Source organism: Psammomys obesus, unplaced genomic scaffold, assembly GCF_907164565.1.
Source record: "Psammomys obesus unplaced genomic scaffold, mPsaObe1.curated_primary_1811, whole genome shotgun sequence".
Classification (NCBI taxonomy): Eukaryota; Metazoa; Chordata; class Mammalia; order Rodentia; family Muridae; genus Psammomys; species Psammomys obesus.
Window position 1 is genome coordinate 22,786,214 of NW_026596073.1, and position 19,637 is coordinate 22,805,850.

Here is a 19,637-nt window from a genome sequence, read left to right on the forward strand (position 1 = left end):
TGTGTGTGTGTGTGTGTGTGTGTGTGTGTGTGTGTGTGTGTGTGTGGTGTGCACAGGCACAGAAGACAACTTTTAGGGGTCAGTTCTCACTTTCTGCCATGTGACCACGTGGGTCCCCAGCATTGAACACAAGTTGTCATCAAGCTTGGTGGCACCTGAGCCATCTGGTCGACCTTATGCTTTTTTCTATTCTATCCTTCCACGTTTATTTGCAGTATATTTTAAACTGGACATGAAAACTAGTTTCCCTAACCAAAGTTTATTAATCCCCAAGTAAAAATTGGCTTTTAAAAATGTTTCCAGCCTAGTGTCTCACGGCCTGTGAAGAAGTGTAGAAAGAGACTTTCTTCCACTTTGAGAGAATAGACAAACCCTTTAGGAACTCCAATCCTGTCCTGAGAGAGATCCCCTCTGAGTCCTCATCACTTTTCTTAGCTTTATGCCTATACCAATCTCTTTGCCACTAGAATGGGTAGATAAGGGTAGTTGGGACATTTTTGCGCTTAGTAGTTTGCATAAAATTTCCCTGTCATAAACAAAACTTTTCAGACTGGATAGACAGCCATTCCATCTAGACGGCTTTGCAGATACAGTATCTGCTAAGGACCTTGAGATGAGGAGATATGTTCTTGGCTCATCCAGAGGTGTTAAATCAAACATTATGCTTACCTGAAAGTGAAGAATTTGCCAAGATCTGAGGGGATGCAATATGACAAGGACATGACCTGCCATTGTTGGCTGTGAGGACAGAGGAAGAACATTTGTAGCCAGGGAGCATGCCAGCCTCTGCAACTGAGAGGGCAGTTCACAGCCAGTAGGAAACCTCAAAGCCCTACCACCATGAAGCAAATTCTGTGATCAACTAAATGTTTTCTTATACAGTTTCCAGACAAGAACACTGTCTACTAACGTTGATTTCAGTCTGCAGAGATGCAGACTAAGCCTCTAACTTGAAGACCTGTAAGGCAGATTGGGTTGCATTGTTTAAGCCACTGAATTGGTAGAAATTTTTAATGCATCGATGGAAAATGAATGGCGGGAATAAGTGCGATAAGCCATGTAGAGAACAACTAGGCACACGGAAACCTCACCAGCACTGGGCTCTGGAGCTCTGTTTGTGCTACATCTATACTGTTGCGATGCAGAGTGTGCTAAAGCCTGCCTAAAGTACTGGTCCCTCGCTGCTGCTGGTAATTATGTTCTGTAAACAAAGAGGGGAAAAAAAAGAAACAGCTTGAAGGGAAGATGACTTGGGGATGAACCACTCACACAGTAAATAAAATCCCATTTTAGCTCTGATTTTCTGAGTTTTAGATGCCTCACTACGGTTTAGAAAGTCATTCAAAACCTTGTATCAGCCTATACATTATAGGCCATATAGTTTGTATGCCATAAAATATGCACGCATGTTTTAAATATTACTTTCCTGTGTATAAGCCAATCTTATGTGTAAATATAAGCATATTCTTTAGTTGTAATAAATATATAATATATGTGACATATGAGTGCATGCATGTATTTTTGGAGGGTGAGAAAGAGAGAGAGGGAGACAAGGAAAGAAAGAGAGAGAGAAAGAGAAAGGGAGAAAGAATATCTTTCTGCCTGTTCTGCAATCCTTTCAGGAAACAAAGTTGCTGACAGGACCAGCCTGCATAAAGGTCACCTAAAGCTAGTAAAAAGAAGGGAACTGTGTAAACCTACAGAGTCCAGTACCCAAGTGAGATTCTGCGCCAATAGAAAGACTTGGGGGTGGGGACCGAGAGGGCTCTAAGAGATACACCTGTACAAAGTCCCCAAAGGAGAGTATTGTTTCAGAGTCAGTGGTCTGACATTTGTAGGGTCCCTAAGAAGACCCAGTGATACTTTGTTGTTGATGACACTGAGCTGGAAGTTTATTAGAGATTGGGGGTCTAAGATAATTATTTATTCTTCATGCTGGAGTACAGAGATTTACAACCTCACAACTCAGGCAAAAAACAAAGATCCTATAAGGGAAATAGACAGTGTGATTTGGGGTAAAACAACAACAAAGCAAGGAAACAAAATCCCTGCTGATGTGACCTATCACTCACCAGGCAGAACACCTGTCATATCCTGTGCTCTTTGGTTAAAATGTTAAATCATGTGATGACATGAACAACATTTCCCTATAAAATATCTAGCAGTATCATTTTTAAAAACATTCCTCTTACCTCCATTTCTCTAGCCTCATATTCACTTTTTTATTTTTCAGGGAATCATTTTATGTACAAGTCAAACAGCATTTGTGTGTGAGTCCTTTTAAAAGCATTAATGAGCTAGAGCTGCAGCTTGGAGGCAGGGTTTCCCTAGCATGCATAATGCACTGGGTCTTATTCCTAGCACACACACACACACACACACACACACACACACACACACACACACACATCAATGAATCAGAAGAAAGACACACATGGTATATGCTCACTTATAATTGGCTATTAGACATATAATATAGAATAAAATACTAAAATCTGTATACCTAAAGAAGCTAATCAAGAAGGAGGACCCTGGGTAAGATGATCAATCCTCATTCAGAAAGGCATACAAGATGGACAGCAGAAGAGGGAAAAAACAGAGAGCAGGACAGGAATCTACCACAGAGAGCCCCTGAAAGACTCTACCCTGCAGGATATCAAAGCAGAGGCTGAGACTCATAGCCAAACTTTGGGCAGAGTGCAGGGAATGTATGAAAGAAAGGGGAGATAGAAAGACCTGGAGGGGACAATTGTTCCACAAGGAGAGAGAGAAAAAAATACTGGGCACAGGGGTCTTTTCTGAGACTGATACTCCAAGGACCATGCACGGAGATAACCTAGAAGCCCTGCACAGATGTAGCCCATGGCAGCTCAGTATCCAAGTGGGTTCCCTAGTAAGGGGAACGGGGACTGTCTCTGACATGAACTCAGTGGCTGGCCCTTTAATCATCTCCCCCTGAGGGGAGTGCAGCCTTACCAGGCCACAGAGGAAGACAATACAGCCAGTCCTGATGAGACCTGATAGAGTACAATCAGATGGAAGGGGAGGAGGACCTACCCTATCAGTGGACTTGGAGAGGGGCATGGGAGAAGAGGAAGGGAGGGTGGGGTTGGAAGGGAATGAGGGAAGGGGCTACAGCTGGGATACAAAGTGAATAAACTGAAATTAATATAAAAAATAAAAGTTAAAGAAACAAAGCATGCAAAGTCACTACTAAAAATGTGTATCCAGAAATAAACATTTGATGGTTGTTATACACACACACACAGAAAAAAAAAAAAAAAAACAACAAGCAATAACAAAGGCCAATACATCTGTTCACATCACTCACTCTCTTGAGCTGTTGCACAGTGTGTTGTTTGTATCTGAGGTGTGTCATGGTATGAGTGAGTCTATTTGACCATCACTGTTGAATGGCATTGGGGCTCTTTCTGCGAGTGGCTGTTGGAGAAACCCTGATCTGTGAATTCATATTCATGATTCCTGTTGGCTGACTGGATGGCTAGTTAATTGTGAGTAGAATGTTCTGCAGCTAGTGTAGCTTCCTCAAGCTGGTGAGAAAGCAATATAGCTTAACTCACAACTCAAGGCTCAGCCACAGGGAATTCTGAAAGGTACTCTTGCCTTGGTGCTGTTCAGATCCTCTAAAGGTGATGAGTCTTAGAAGAGTGTTGCATGCTTTTGTGGCATGGAACTGTCTGGAAAGCACTCATCTCTCACCAATACTGCTGCAAAACTGTTTCTGTGCTAAGAGTTCTTTTTTCCCTTTATCAGCCATTCAAATTCTCAATTCTGACTTTGAATCTCGAAAAAATATTGATTTGGGGCTGGGATTAAACTCAGTTGCTGAAGTGTTCACCTGAAAGTATGAGTTTGTCCCCTCCAAGCCCATACACTGGGTATGGTGCTGCATGCCTACAATTCTAGCACTCTGTAGGTAAAGACAGATCGGAAGTTCAGTGTCATCTTCCACTACAAGCCAGGGAGTTCAAAACCTGCATGGTCTATGATATTTGCTTTCCTCTCTACCTCTCTGTACTCCTCTCCCCTGTCCCCAGTCTCTCTCCCTCTCTTTCCTTGTGTGTGTGTGTGTGTGTGTGTGTGTGTGTGTGTGTGTGTGTGTGTGCATTCACAAGTATATCAGAAGCAAAGGGTAAGTTTGTACCCTGGAAAAGCTGTCCTGCTGTGGTCTGAGGGTTGTTTGTTTTGTGGGCTCCTTTTTTTTTATTTTTTCAAGTTTAGCAATGTAAGAAAAATGGTGAACACTCTCCTTATGAACACCACCACCTCACTGAGTACAGGGCTCCTGGGAATGGCTGTGGGAGGGAGGGAACTAGAGCCTGTAGGAAGGCCATGGAGCAGAGGCGGGGGCTGAGGCGGTGGGAATAGGTCCTTCAAGCTTTGTGTTTCATCCCTCAGATCACTGGAACCCTGGCTTTCACTGTCTTCACTGCCGTGCTGAGTTCCTTCCAGTTTGGATATGACATTGGTGTGATCAATGCACCTCAGGAGGCAAGTGAAGACAGTGAAAGCCAGGGTTCCAGTGATCTGAGGGATGAAACACAAAGCTTGAAGGACCTATTCCCACCGCCTCAGCCCCCGCCTCTGCTCCATGGCCTTCCTACAGGCTCTAGTTCCCTCCCTCCCACAGCCATTCCCAGGAGCCCTGTACTCAGTGAGGTGGTGGGGTTCATAAGGAGAGTGTTCACAATATTTCATACATTGCAAAACTTGAAAAAATAAAAAAAAAAAAGAAAAAAAAAAAAAGACCAGTGTATATTTGATCTCTGACACTGCTGTTCTCCTAGCTCAGAGAAAATGCTAACTCAATGCCCCCTGCTCAGGAAGTCTAAAGGCAAGAATTCCTTGCAGAATTCGGTCACAGCTGTCCAAGCATGAATGAAAAATGCCAGGAAGCAAGTGCAAACAGCCGAAGGACGTGTCCCACTCAGTGAACGCCCATAAGCATCTATGTAAATCGCATCAGGCTTTCCACAACCGTATCATCCCAACCTGAGACACGTTTTTATGGCAGGTTAGAAACTTCAGAAACCTGACACTAAAACAATTTCTACCCTCCCTTCTACCCATCTCCCATAGACCTTCAGCACAACATTAGAGCAACAGTCAAGGGGTCCAAAAAGTTTGGAATTTCTCCATTGTGGTGGAGAAAGTACGAGGCACTTTGGGAGGAAACATATGGATAGATCCTGCCATTTCTCTGTGTATTCTGTGATCTGTTCTCTGTTATGCACTAAAACCTCAGGGAGAGATCTCACTGTTCCCAGCTGCCACAAGCCCTTAATCAGGGGATCAAGACCCAAGCCCTTGTGCTCCATCTCAGACTGGGAGCAGATGCACCCGGGAAGGAGTGCCGTAAGGAAAGGAGAAGTGCAGGTGTGTTGGGTGCTGTAAGTAGACCCATCACGTTGTATCATTTTATCTGTTTTTCTTACAGCCCTAAGGAGAATGTAAGACGCCGCAAGGTCACACCTGGGGTGTGCACTGTCCACAGTCCATTAGCTGACAGAGACGCTCTCCGGGCTCCGTGGCCTGAAAGATGCTTTCTCACTAAGTGCGCTTCATCCTGATCATACCAAGCCTCTCGTTCTGGCTATCAGGGACTATCGCTTGGGGGTCAGGAGACCAGAGTGGGGGTCTTTCTATGGATGGTGAAAGAGTGTGTCACTTTGGCAAGCCTCCTGAAATCCAGATCAACCTCGCACTCCTTCCTTTCTGGACGTCCCATCTTACATCCCCACTCAAACCGTCCTCTCTAGTCTTGTCATATAAATTGGGCTGAGATAGGCCCTTCTTGAATCCATGCCCAGAGTCAGAACTAAAAACAGGGACCCTACTAGCATTTTCTCCTGGTTGCATGATATTTGAAGATTTTTTAAATCATAATTTTTCATGAGCATTAAAAATTACACTTGCCCATTGAGAAAACAAGATAAAATCACCTGCAACTATTTCTATGCCATATATTGAACTGCCAAGAACAGTTTGCATATTGACTTTCAGGCTTTTTCTATGCGTATGGTCTCTGTAGGGCAGCCGTCTATTAGACTGCCATCTTGGCCAGATGTTTTATAAGAGGATGTCACATCTTGCTGTTGCTCAGCTTGCTTTACCAAACAGGACTTTATTCATAGTGGGAGGAACTCCCCAGTTTAGTGGGGCTGAGGAGTGATCAAGTTACTGCTGGGAATGAGGTGGAGGAAAAGGCCCTGCTTCTAGGGTCAGTTTTGATGTGTACTCTTAGCTATAGAGGCAGCATATAAAATGTGGCTAGAAAGTAAGCTTTAAGGACTGTTCCTTCTGGGATATGCTGACCTGGGGGCCCATAAGAGAAGTCTTTGTACCTTCTCAGTTATATCTGAGGTGTTTTTATCTTGAAAACTCATTAACTCTAGACGTGCCCACTTGGATCTATCTGCGTTAACTGCTCAAAAGTCATGACTAAGTTTATACGTCACTTCTACCAAGGATATAACACCCAGTGCTAGAATTTTATATGGTTCTAACTTTAGTTTTCACTCTGAACTTTACTGTAGTTTGTTTTTCTTTTTACTTTTATGTTACTGTTAAATCTTTTGTGAAAAACAAACACTGGTATAAAAACCCATTCTTCTCTACCTGAAGAATTACCTGTAAATAGCTGTCAACATTTAAATCTTGGAAAGCTTTTCATAAAAGCCAAGATCTTTAGCAGGTCTTTAAAAAAAAAATCTAAGGCTATGCATTCATGAGACTGCCCTCTGCAGCCTCCTTGCTTAGCTGGCACACAGGCTACCACACCACAAAGCCCAGCAGCTGCTGTCATCAGGGTGCTGTTCCTACATACTCAACTTCTTTCGGGCATCTCTTCCCACCTCGCTCTCGTTGGCTCTGTTCGTCATCTCTGTTTTATAGGACACAGCCAGCTGTAAATCAGTCTACCCAAATACGTACATGCAGCGCCACATAATTAGGATGCCCTATCTAAACGCCCAACAAACAGTTCAAGGCGAATCAAATGCTGTGTGTGGAATTTTGAAGTCATGGATTTTTTTTTTCCCTCTGTTTCCTCAGGTAATAATATCCCATTATCGACATGTTTTGGGTGTTGAAGTGGACGACCGAAGAGCTACCAGTAATGATGCTGTCAATGGCACTGACCCACCGTTCATAGTCACGCCAGCATATGCTACACCAACCGCCTGGGTGGAAGAAGAGACTGCAGGATCTGCTCACATAATCACTATGCTCTGGTCTCTGTCTGTGTCCAGCTTCGCAGTGGGCGGAATGGTCGCCTCATTCTTTGGTGGGTGGCTAGGGGACAAGCTTGGAAGGTAAGTTTCATAAATAAATATAAACACAGCCTTGGTATTTTGTTATTGCCAGAACTTTTACAGAGAGATGCTGTCTTCCCATTCATGGCCTCGTTTTACAGTGGTTTTTCAACTTGTAATCCTCTGAGCTAGGTCACCATTGGGTCAATCAACAGAATTGATATAATCCTCTGGTAAGTCTTAGTTACTATGGAAGTGTTTGCCGGAAAGCGAGTTCGGGGTTTGTTTCCAGATAGTTTGATCACCTGGCTTTGTAAGTTTTAAAACTCACAAGGAAAGCTCCACCATGTTCCACCGGTTCTCAAACGTTATTTCCAGTTTTGAATTAAAATTTGACGCTGGCATTACTCAGGTCCTATGACCACCTTCATATCCTGACAAGTCACTGCACACAGGGCACATGGCTGCCACCCCCTGCTGCTAACCCAAAGCCCCAGCCAGAGATGAAGTTCAGGAAGCACTTCCCAACTCCAGTTCCCATTCCATGTTTTGGATCAAAAACATCATTGTCATGAGGGCAGCCATGGCTGAGTGGCTAAGAGGAAATACTGTGCTTGCTGTGCCCCGGAATTCGGTTCCCAGAATCCTCCGCTTGCAACTCTAGTTACAGGTGACCCAGTTCACATCCATGGCCTCCCAGAGCACCTTCACTCACACTTGTTCACACCCACCACCAGACACACACACTCAAAATTTAAACAAAACAAAACAACGGCAAAAATCAGTGGAGTTGGTTGCCTTCAGACACTTGCCAACAGATGTACCAAAATCGTTAGGCTTCTGAGAAAGTTAGAGTAGCAAGTTACTATTTTTTACATTGATTTTTTTTGTTAACTGAATCCAATGTTTGTGTGTGTTAATTACCTTTTGTTTTCACACTAGAATTAACACTCGGAAAACTTAGGAACTGCAAAAAAAAAAAAAATTGAAAGAAGAAAAAAAAAAGCAGTTTGGTAATTAGCGTAATAATGCTGGATTCTGATTCATTTCATCTTTCCATTTCCTTCTATAAATTGTAGCCTGGGGCTCACTAATTATTAAAATTCCAGTATTTTCTTCTACTGAAATGATAGAAAACTCAAGGAACAATAAAAATGTAAAAAATCCACTATTCAAATATCTAACGAAGCTCACACCACCATAACATCCTTGGTTTAGAAAACTCCCAGTTTTATCTGTAGACTCACAGAGGTTTGCCTGCCTCTGCTTCTCAAGCACTGGAATTAAAGAAGTGCATTACCTCACCTGACTACTAAATAGTTTAAAGTTTACAGTTTAAAGTTTCGGTGCTCTCCAGTGCTAGAACACTGCCTGCTTTAAGGTAGCCTGTGATTTTCTTACATCCTGTTGCCGCCGTAATGAATTATCACCAGCCTAGCGACCCCCACAAATATACATTATTTCCCTTCAATTTTGGAGATCAGAATTCTAACATCCATTGTACTTGACTGAAGCCAAGGTGTCAACAGAGGTAAATCCTTCCTTGTCCTGGCCACTTGATACTGTACCCCCTCATCCCTTGCTCTCAGCCCCCTCCCATCTTTAAAAAGTCCCATAGTCTTTACAAATTCAAACACATTAAAAATTCAGTCCCTTTAACACACACACACACACACACACACACACACACACACACACGTTCTCTTTAAAAAATCCAAAATCTCTTTTAAAAGTTGGAAATCTCTCAACTGTGGATTCCTGTAATAAAATCAAAATTAGGTTAAATTCTTTCTTATTTCGAGAGGGAAGAACAAGGGCAGAGTCACAATCTGAACTCAGCGAAACCAGACGCCAACTACATAAATAATGCCATGTCCAATGTCTGGGATTCACTCACTCTCTTCTCCTCCAAATGGTTTGGGTCACTTCTCTGACTCCGCTTTGCAGCACACACGACTTGTTCTTGGTGGTCATCCACGGTACCGGCACCTACTTAATGCTAGGAACTTCAGCTGCAGCTGGACAGCACTTTCACCAACAGCCTCTCATAGGCCATCTTGGTGGTGCCAAGGGCCAACGTCTCTGCATGACTCCTTCAACCCTGAGCCTTCAACTGCCACTATGGCTGCACTTTCACCAACAGCCTCTCCTGACCTCTCACAGTCCCAAGCCCTCGGCTGCCTCAAGCCTTCAAATCCAGTACTACCTGGATGAATCAAGCAAGTTCAGCTGCTAGCACGAGTTACAACCTTGAATGCCTCTAGAACACAGCTTCGGTGTACTCTCAGGAAACACTTTCCAGAAGATTTTCATCTCCATGATACTCGTCTCCTTAATCACCGCTAGTTTCTCAGTTCCAGCTAACCAGCCCTGAGGATCCCAGCAGAGCAAAGGTTTCACTTTAGTTCTGGCATCTTGTTAATCACAGCTGATTCTTCAGCCCCAGCTAACCAGAACCACAGATCCTTAATTCAAATTAAAATATGGCCCCAATAGAATCTTTCCACTTCCCTCTAAAACTTCACAAGCCAGTCCTTCATCTTCTGCATTGTCTTTGACATTTTTGATCTTTGAAGCTCTTGCAGAACAGCTCACTGAACTCTCAACACCTAAATACCTTTTAAGTCCCAAATTCCGAAGCCATGTTCTTATGAAATGATTTCATCGCATTTACCTGAATATCCCAAGATACTCTTTCTGTCCAGGACTCTTACTGTGATCACATCTGCAAAACCCCTTCTGCTGAACACAGTGACATTTACAGAGCTTGAGGACTAGGCTCTTGGGGGACCCCGTTGAGCCCACCACATGGCTATTAGGCAATTACTGCAGTGTAGAGACCTACTTTTATTGTCTAAGGAAAAAGTATGCGTGGACCTGAAGATACTTGCTTAGACAAAGCCCATTTGACATCAGAGCCTGAGACACCGATGGACAAATGACAACGTGGACACAGCAAGGGTCTTACATGTCACCATGGCATGAACACTGCCAAACCTGTCTGCTTAGATTCTTGCCCTGGCTTTGTGACTTTTGGCTTAACTTTCAAGAACGCTTGTGTGTGGTTTTCATATGATCACATTTGTCAGTGATGTTTTGATTGCTATTGTCACCTTTAAATTTATTTTACAGCAGGTGGATATGGTGGCTCATGCCTATACTTTTAACACCCAGAAGGTTCAAACTTAGGAATTGCCATGAGTTCAAGACCAGGCTAGGCAACAGAGTGCATTCTACGCCAGCCTAGACTCTGGAATGAAAGTCTGTCTCAAAAATAATGTAATTCTTTACATTCGGCTAATATTAATTCGTAGATTTTACAGAGAAATATGCTGACCTTATGTGAAAATGAGGATAATTGTAATAAGCTTTAGAAGACATTTTACTTCTGAACAATGCCCCCAGAAGAAAGTTTAAGTTCAAAGCAGCACCTAAAAACCTTTACTGTCAGCCTAACCACAAAGAGATAAATGATGGGTAGAAACTACAGAAATCAGTTTTTCTGCCACCAAAAACACTGATTTTCTTTTAATGAACAAGTTATAAAAAAAATCAAATAACTGAATAAGTATCAGAAGTGTCGTCTTACGTTCACACCTAGAATCTCAGCACTCTGGAGGCTGAGGCAGGAGGATCTCTTGAGAGTTCAAGGATAACCTGGGCTACAGGTCCAGCTAGCCAAGGCTAGAGAGTGATGTCCTCATCTCCAAAACACAAAAACAAAGCAAAACAAAGGAACTGTCTCTGTGAAAATAAGAGGCAAGTGGATGCATGCCTCCTAATATGAATCCTCATACATCAGCTCATAGATAAGGAAGTAGCAGGCATGCTTCAAGAATCCTGAACTAGCAATAACTATAATTATTTATAGATAAAAGTCTCAACGTGGTCTGAAGACAAGTAATTTCTTCCCATTTTGGTTCTGAATTTAAAGCTGTTTGTAAAATTTCAGGATCAAAGCCATGCTGGCAGCAAACAGTCTGTCATTGACTGGAGCCCTCTTGATGGGGTGCTCCAAACTCGGACCATCACACATCCTCATCATTGCCGGAAGAAGCATATCAGGACTGTACTGTGGTGAGTGACACACATACACTTCCTTGTCAAAGTTAGTCTAGGCAGAGGTTCGTGGGACTTAACACGGCATCGCGGAAGGAAGGCGATGGGGCACAGAGTGAACTGTGACGCTGTCTGTGTCTGTGTTTGATCTTAGACAGATTATTTAACTGATTCTCTCTTTCCTTGCCTGCAAAGTGACGATGACAATGACATCTGCCTCTAGTGGAAGTGAAGAATATATGTAAAGCGTCGAGCATGGCAGATATGAACTGTAGATGAACATTAGCTGTTGCTACACTTCCTGTGCTGCAACCAACAGCTGGACACTGCTGTCTTCACTCATGTCCTACCCCTGCACTTATGTCCTATGTTATGGTGGCTCTATCTTTCATTGCTAAGGCCCTACCTCATTTTTTTAGACCATACCACCTAACGCTGTTTGATTTCAGACATGGCTGCCTGGAGCAATAAAACTGTGGTGTCCATAGGGAGAGGGAATTGACAGAAACAGCTAATGGAGCCCTTCTTCCCTTAAACATCCTATTTGAGAATCAGCACTAGTTTTTAGAAACAGGATTTCAAACCTTTAGAGGCAGGAGTCCTAATACGAACAGGAAAATTCAAACACAAACAAATGGACAGATACTGGACTCTTCAGTGTCAAAGAACCCTTTATTCTGATGGCTCTGAGCTGGCATTTTAACGTGTTTCACATGGACAGACAGATGGAAACACACCCCACACTAAATAAATAAATAATCAAATGTAATTTTTTAAAAAGATAATAAAAAGCATAATGGCTCAGTGTTTTCAAAATCTTTGTGTTTAAGTCTGTTTTCAAATAAAATCTGTAGATAGCCTTTGGTAAGAAGGCCATCTTTATTGTTAGTCCTACTGACTTATGAGCATAGGAGATCTTTCCATCTTCTGATTCTCATTCAATTTCTTTATTAAAAGACTTGAAGTTTTTGTCATACAAGTCTTTCACTTGCTTGGTTAAAGTTACTCCAAGATATTTTATATTATTTGAGGCTATTGTGAAAGGTGTTGTTTCTCTGATTTCTTTCTCAGTCCATTTGTCATTTGTATGCAGGAGGGCTACTGATTTTCTTAATCAATTCTGTATCCAGCCACTTTGCTGAAAGTGTTTATCACCTGTAGAAGTTCCTAGGTAGAATTTTGGGGGTCACTATCTATACTATCGTATCATCTGCAAATAGTGACACTTTGACTTCTTCCTTTCTAATTTGGATCCCCTTGATCTTCTTCAGTTGTCTTATTGTTCTAGCTAGAACTTCAAGTACTATGTTGAAGAGCTATGGAGAAAGAGGACAGCCTTGTCTTGTTCCTGTTAATTGAATTTCTTTGAGCTTCTCTGTATTCATTTGGAGGTTGGGTATTGAATTGCTGTAAATTGCCTTTATTATGTTTAGGTATGTCCCTTATATCCCCAATCTCTCCAAGACTTCTATCATGAAGCGGTGTTGGATTTTGTCAAAGGCTTTCTCAGCATCTAATGAGATGATCATACAGGTTTTTTCCCCCATTTTAATTTGTTTATATGGTAGGTTACATTGACAGATTTTCATATATTGAACCATCCCTGCATCTCTGAGATGAAGCCTACTTAACCTTGGTGATGATCTTTTTGATGTGTTCTTGCATTTGGTATTTGAAGCCTAAGATTTTTGATGCAATAAAGAAGTTAGGTTGTCTTTATTGGGCAGCTGGGAAAAAGCTTTTGGGTTCCTTATCCTCTTCTCACTTCTGTGTCTCAATACGACCTGGCAGAGATCTTGAGGTATCCCTATCTGGTGTGGACTCAGCTAAGCATGGAAGCTAGGCACAGAACCTGTGTGTAGAGCTCTACTCCACTGTGAGTCAATTCTTGCCTCTATCAGGAGGTTGGCGTTCCTTGATGTAACTTCCGTTAATCCTACAAATTTGCATGATTACTAACACATCCTCTAGGCTCTTTTCTCAAGACAACCTAAGCCACTATGAACTAAACACTAACATGAAAAATTTTAAAGTAAAATTTTCTTTTTTTTTTTCCAGCAATGGAAACTACCAAAAAGAAGTATTTTTTCCATTAATACTTCCAACTACACCTTCATTTACTATAATATCAACCAAAGGTTTCTGCATAAACTGTGCCCATGTTTGGAGACAAGGGTTCCTCCAAAACACCTGGGGAGTGACGTTTGACATTTATATGTTTTGTGTCTCACACAGGGCTAATTTCAGGACTGGTTCCAATGTACATTGGTGAAATCGCTCCAACCACGCTCAGGGGTGCCCTGGGCACTCTTCACCAACTGGCCCTTGTCACAGGCATTCTTATTAGTCAGGTAAAATCTCCTGCCCCTTATTTTAACCACCTTCTACTTCATGTCCTCTCTCCCTACTGTCACTTCTCATTGCAGACTGCCATGGCCAGGGAGGGGCTGGAAGTGTTGTTTCCAACAGTAGTAAAAGAGGCAGTGTAAAAAGTAGGCTTTTTAGCTCTAAGGTGAATTATTACCACTTCTTACATCCTACTTGGAGTTGTTGGTGAGATTCAGCAATACATGTGAAAGTCCCAGTGCTTTCCTAGAATTAACTTTTGAATTTCCAAAATAAAGATAAAACAGCCAACTCCAGATTTTTGACTGCCTGAGTTTTCTGTGCTTTGAGTGAGTTGTCTGGAAATTTAAATCCAAACAATTATTACAAAAAGCCCTCTTCAGCTGGCTCTCTCTCTCTCTCTCTCTCTCTCTCTCTCTCTTTTCTTTCCTCTGTCCTCAGAAGGATCTTTGGAACCCCACAATTGAGATATCTAAAAGGAAGTATGGAAATTATTGCAGCAGGTATCATAAACATGGTCCTTATTATGTAATTGTTGCCCTAATGCTGGTCATAATTATGGAATTGCTCTATCTCTGAAATATTTTAAGTTCTGCATGAGCTAGGAGGGGATATTAAAGCAAAGCCTGGGGTCATGACCCACCCCCTCTGTATGTACCATGTAATGATCACGTGCATGCACAAGGTGAGGCTATGGAGGCCAGAAGCAGATGTCAGGCATCTGCTCTGTCACTCTCTACCTTGTTTCAAGAGAGTCTCTGAACTTGAGCTTGCTGTTTTGGATAGACTGACTGGCCCCCAAGCTCCCGGGATCTGCTTGTCTCTATTCTCCCAGGGCTGGTTTGACAGACACACATCACCACACTTGACAGTGATTCTAACAGTATAATTCCATCTCATTGCTTGCAAGAACACTGTGTGTTTTGCTTTTGGCATAAATGTGTTTTTAAAAGTTGTACTGATCTCCAGAATAAACATCCTCCTGGAGTGAATGAAAACAAGCACAGATGAATTCCTTACTAACAATTTTTTCTTAGTCTGTTTGAAATGGGACTCACCTAATGATAGTCTCCCCTTTTGTGCCAACGTGTGTCAGGGATCACTATTAAAAAGGCAATATGTTTTCTCATGCATTGCTGTAGAAGGCGGTCCCAGAGTTCTGTGCAGCTCATGCTCCATCCTTGTCTTCCCAGATTGCTGGCCTCAGCTTTATTCTGGGCAATCAGGATCACTGGCACATCCTACTTGGCCTCTCTGCTGTACCAGCTCTCCTGCAGTGTCTGCTACTCCTCTTCTGTCCAGAGAGCCCCAGATACCTTTATATAAAGTTGGAAGAGGAAGTCAAAGCGAAGAAAAGTAAGTCCTTAGTGAGGAATTGCCTGTTCCTATTAATTAGGAATTATCGGCCAATACAATATAGTATGTGTGAATGGGTGCTCATAAAATTAACATGAGGACTGTAATTGCTCAGGAGAACACACAGAACTTAGTATGGCTATTGTGTTGTGACATGTTTGGCGTGCTGTGCATTCACTCACACCAGCTCACATGTGGCCTACAGGACTTAACCTGAGCCTTCAATGACCCTTCTCAGAACTGTGCTTTCGAGCCTAGTTCTCTCTCTCGCTCTCTCTCTCCAGATGAAGTCAAATGTTCTCCTTTTCTTTCTTTAATCAAAAAAATAGAATTTAGTTTAACCAAAAAGGGGGAGAAAAAAAAAAGAATTGCCGCTACCTACCCTGTTAGGTCAAAGAAAGGGGCATGAAGAACTGTAGTGTCATCGTGACTGGAAGAAAAATACTTGTTTTTGCTTGATCTGAGTTGTTTCAACCTGACTGACTTTTGGGGGACAGGCTTGAAGAGGCTAAGAGGAACTGAGGATGTCAGCAAAGATATTAACGAGATGAAAAGAGAAAAAGAGGAAGCATCGACTGAGCAAAAAGTCTCCGTGATGCAGCTCTTCACAGACTCCGGTTACCGGCAGCCCATCCTCGTGGCGCTCATGCTGCACGCCGCCCAGCAGTTCTCCGGAATCAACGGGGTAAGCCCCAAGAACGCACGACGCCCAGCGAGCAAAGGGAGCGGAGACAGCGAGAAAGAGGCTTAGGTTTCAGTCACCGAAAGGCATTTGCAAACACTGACATCAAGTGTCATTATGACACGTGTTTCACAATAGCCGATTTCTCTCGCTTTCTTTCGGTGGCTTGCTAAAGCTAACAACGGGACTTTCGGTCTATTAAGAAGGAGACAGTAGGGCTGGGAGTGGCTCAGCTGGCATATCGCTGAGCAAAGATGAGGGTCTGAACTCAGAGCCCCGGCACCCACATACAAAGCAGGGTCTAGCTGCTTCTATGTATAAAACCTCAGCGCTTAGGGGTGGGAGATGTGCTGATCCCCGGGATCATTAGCATAACAGCCTAGCCAATCAGTGAGCTTCAGGTTTGAAAAGACCCGCCCTCAAAAACTAAGACAGAGACCCACTGAAGAAGACACCCACCACTGACCTCTTACTTCCGTTCACACTCGCATGCACACTGTAATGCACACGTGTTCAAACACAAGCGTTGCACAGGCATGTCCCACACACAGGGGGCGGGTAGAAGTGAAAGGCAAAAGCTGTAATGAACGCAAGGTGAGGAAAAAGCACTAGTTGAAAGAACCCTGCCAACCTCCAATCTAAATTAGAAGGCTCTTAGAATATGAAAGCTCGGATTTCTAGGAATTTACACAAAAAGAAGTACATGGTTCCATTTGGATGATATACTACTGCAGATAAAGAGATAGATAGATGAAAGATAGATAGATGATGATGATAGATACACAGATGAGCGATAGAGAGATGACAATAATGATGATGATGATGGACAGATGATAGACAGACACACAGATTAATAGATGCAATATAAACCGGAACCATTATATACACTTTTATCACGTTTTTATAACTGATTGGCAGCATCTATATCAAAACTGAATTTAGCACAACCTAGGGATTCTAATTCTGGGTATATATACTCACCTACTCTACCAAAATAACTGGAATGGCAGCACACACCTTTAATCCCAGCCCTTGGGAGGCAGAGGCAGGTGGATCTCCATCAGTTCAAGGACAGTGAGTTCTTAGACAGCCAGGGCTACATAGAGAGACATTGCCTCAAAACAAACAAGCAAGCAAGCAAACAAAAAGTATGTACCCAGCAGCACTATTTCTAAACACTCTAAAAGAGCAAGTGCCTAAATAGCCATCAGTAAGATGGGAAACTACAATGCAGTTTGCAGGTACACCAGATTCTACAGTCGAGACAGTGAACAGTATCCAAACACACAGGACAGCAAGGACCCTCCTGGAGACAATGTTTAGCAAAAGAAACCAGAACAAGAGAATATGTATGATACATTCCCATTTACATCAAGTACCGGACTTGGCAAAATCCATCCATCATGTCAGATGTTGGGAGAGTGATTGTCTTAGGAAATGGACAAAAAGATAGAGGGGCTCCTCAGAGTTGAAAATGAGGTATTTCTTAACCTGAGCTCTCTTTATAAGGGGTCTAATCGGTTTCTAACATAGCTGAGCTGTTCGCTTGTGTGTGCCTGTTATAGGCATGTTATACATTAACAAAAAGTTTGGAAATTGAACAAATAAAGGAAATGAAGTAATGGAGTTTTCACCCTAAGCCAAGAATTTTTAAGCAGCCAGCAGCTTTAAACACTGATGAAAGTCTTGTCTGCAGAGAGGGTGAGGTAAACCTTAGGAGATTCTAGGGATCGTGGTGCCACAAACACTAAAAATAAGCTGCCATGTGTCTGGCTTCCAGGACTTCAGCGGGGGGTCCCTGCCTAAGGCTGGCCTGTTCTTGTTTTGCAGATATTTTACTATTCAACCAGCATTTTTCAGACGGCTGGAATCAGCCAACCTGTGTACGCGACCATTGGCGTCGGTGCCATCAACATGATCTTCACTGCCGTTTCTGTAAGTCTCTAGCCCGAACAGCACTCTGCTCATTCCTTCACTCGGGAGTGGAGGCAGGATGGTGGCTCAGGACAAACGGTGATCCGCAGCTCTGTCCACGTGCACCGCGTATGTGCAGATAAGTGAATAATGGGAGAGTCCCGTGCACACGCTACTGCTGACTGAGGTGGTGAGTCACCGACTCTCCCATTGTGGAGGGTGCCGGTCACTTAGTCATTTGGTGAATTAATAACCCACTGGCAAGCCTGTCTCTCTGTATGAGACCCAGTTCTGGTCCCTCTCCCCTACTCAAACACCTCAGGGCCTGCTGACAGCCCGCCCCTGTAACAGCAGTGGGCGCATTCCCTAGCCTCTCCCTGCCTGGTGGAGATATCTCATCCCGGCATCTTGGGGAAAACATTTAAAAAGCTAATGGATAACTAAACTTGCAAGCGGGGTCAAACAAACTTGGCACATTCCTATGATGTTAGGTCACTGGGCAGGACTTGCAGGCAGTTCAAGACCTCCTGGTAACACAAATAAATATGTGGAATACGTGAAGTCTGGGTAGAAATGATAGAAAATATGAAATCTCATTGTTTCCCAATCCCAACAAAAGAAAGTCACTTACTTTCTTAAAGCCAAGGACTAGTTTGACATTTTGACATAATAAGTACAAAAACTTCTCGACTAATGAAACTCACTCAAAATGAGACTAACTTGGCTTATTTTCATCTTTGAATACATGTTCCAAATGCTTTTGAGTTTTCATGTTGGTCGTGATACTCAGCTAGTTCTGGTCACTTGTGTTTCTTTGTTTTTTATTCTCTGTACATGGACTTTAACTGTCACATCTGGGTGCCCAATAAATTACAGCCTGGCTCCCCAGCTCTCATTAAACAGTACAAGATCTCGGAAAGCAAAGAAGGACAAACAAAACACAATGTTGTGGACCTATGACTCCACGTTAGAGATGGCACCTGCCCAGGCCACAGGCTGCTTCACTCAACAAAGGCCACTGCTGGGACACAATCCAAGAGACTCTTAGTCCTTTTTGACTCTTAAAAAAAAAGGGGGGCACTTTTTTTTTTTTACAAAATGGACATTATTATTAAAACAAATTACTTAATAATATCATTTGCTATATAAAGCATCAAGTTATTAAGATTGAGTAACCCAAATTCTGAGGGGGAAAAAAAACAAAAACAAAAAATTGTGTAGAAATTTATTTCTTCCCTCTGTACCCAGCCTCATTTGAATGCAGGAGTATTTTAATTGATAATTATTATAAATAGTGATTATTACCAGCATCTCAATTGTTTTGAATATGGAAGTTTTTTAGCTCATTTTTTTCTTTTACAAAAGTCTTAAAGTAGATAACTCATACACACACACACACACAAATCAGTTCTAATCACTTAATTAACACTCCACAGTTACAGAAAGCATTGAAGGTTTTGTGTCTCTGAACTTGACAACAATGTTCTTGTAGACTTGAGCAGAAAGGATCAGTACTAACGATTCTAGGGACATACAGACTGGTAAAGAGACAAGGGCTATCTTCTAGCAGATGCCCCAGAGCTTGGCCACGCTTCTCTGCTGGCTGTGTGCATTTGAGTGTCATCTGGGTTCCAGGAGAGAATGCAACTCCATTTTCAAAACACACATTTTTATCACTTATTCCCTAGTTAGCGTTTTTCCTAGAGGAAGCAGATGTAAAGGGTCTTTGTTCCTGCAGAAAGATCCCTGTTTCTCCTACCTCGATAAACCATGTCGACACCAGGTATCATCCCGCCAGCTTTGAAAGAATCAAAAATCTATAAACGGTCAAACGTCAGGGGGAGCTCAGGAATCCTGTGGAGGAAGTGGGGGAAAGCAGAGAGACCAGAGTGGCCAAGGACACCACGAGACCATGAGACTACAGCCCACAGAATCAACTGACTGGGACTCTGTAGGAGTCTGACCTAGGTCCTCTCTGCATATATATGGCTGAGCAGCATGTTGTT

General features: G+C 42.7%; 1 protein-coding gene across 1 annotated transcript in view; it reads left to right on the forward strand.

The window, feature by feature from the left end:
• The window catches only part of Slc2a2 (solute carrier family 2 member 2), a 29,346-nt gene that overhangs the window by 2,499 nt on the left and 7,210 nt on the right, over positions 1-19,637 (forward strand). Inside the window, exons 2-8 of the mRNA XM_055626144.1 lie at positions 4,420-4,512; positions 7,075-7,334; positions 11,227-11,351; positions 13,569-13,684; positions 14,873-15,035; positions 15,533-15,720; positions 17,548-17,652. Of these exons, the coding sequence (XP_055482119.1) occupies positions 4,420-4,512; positions 7,075-7,334; positions 11,227-11,351; positions 13,569-13,684; positions 14,873-15,035; positions 15,533-15,720; positions 17,548-17,652 (1,050 nt within the window). The remainder of the gene's footprint in view (positions 1-4,419; positions 4,513-7,074; positions 7,335-11,226; positions 11,352-13,568; positions 13,685-14,872; positions 15,036-15,532; positions 15,721-17,547; positions 17,653-19,637) is intronic.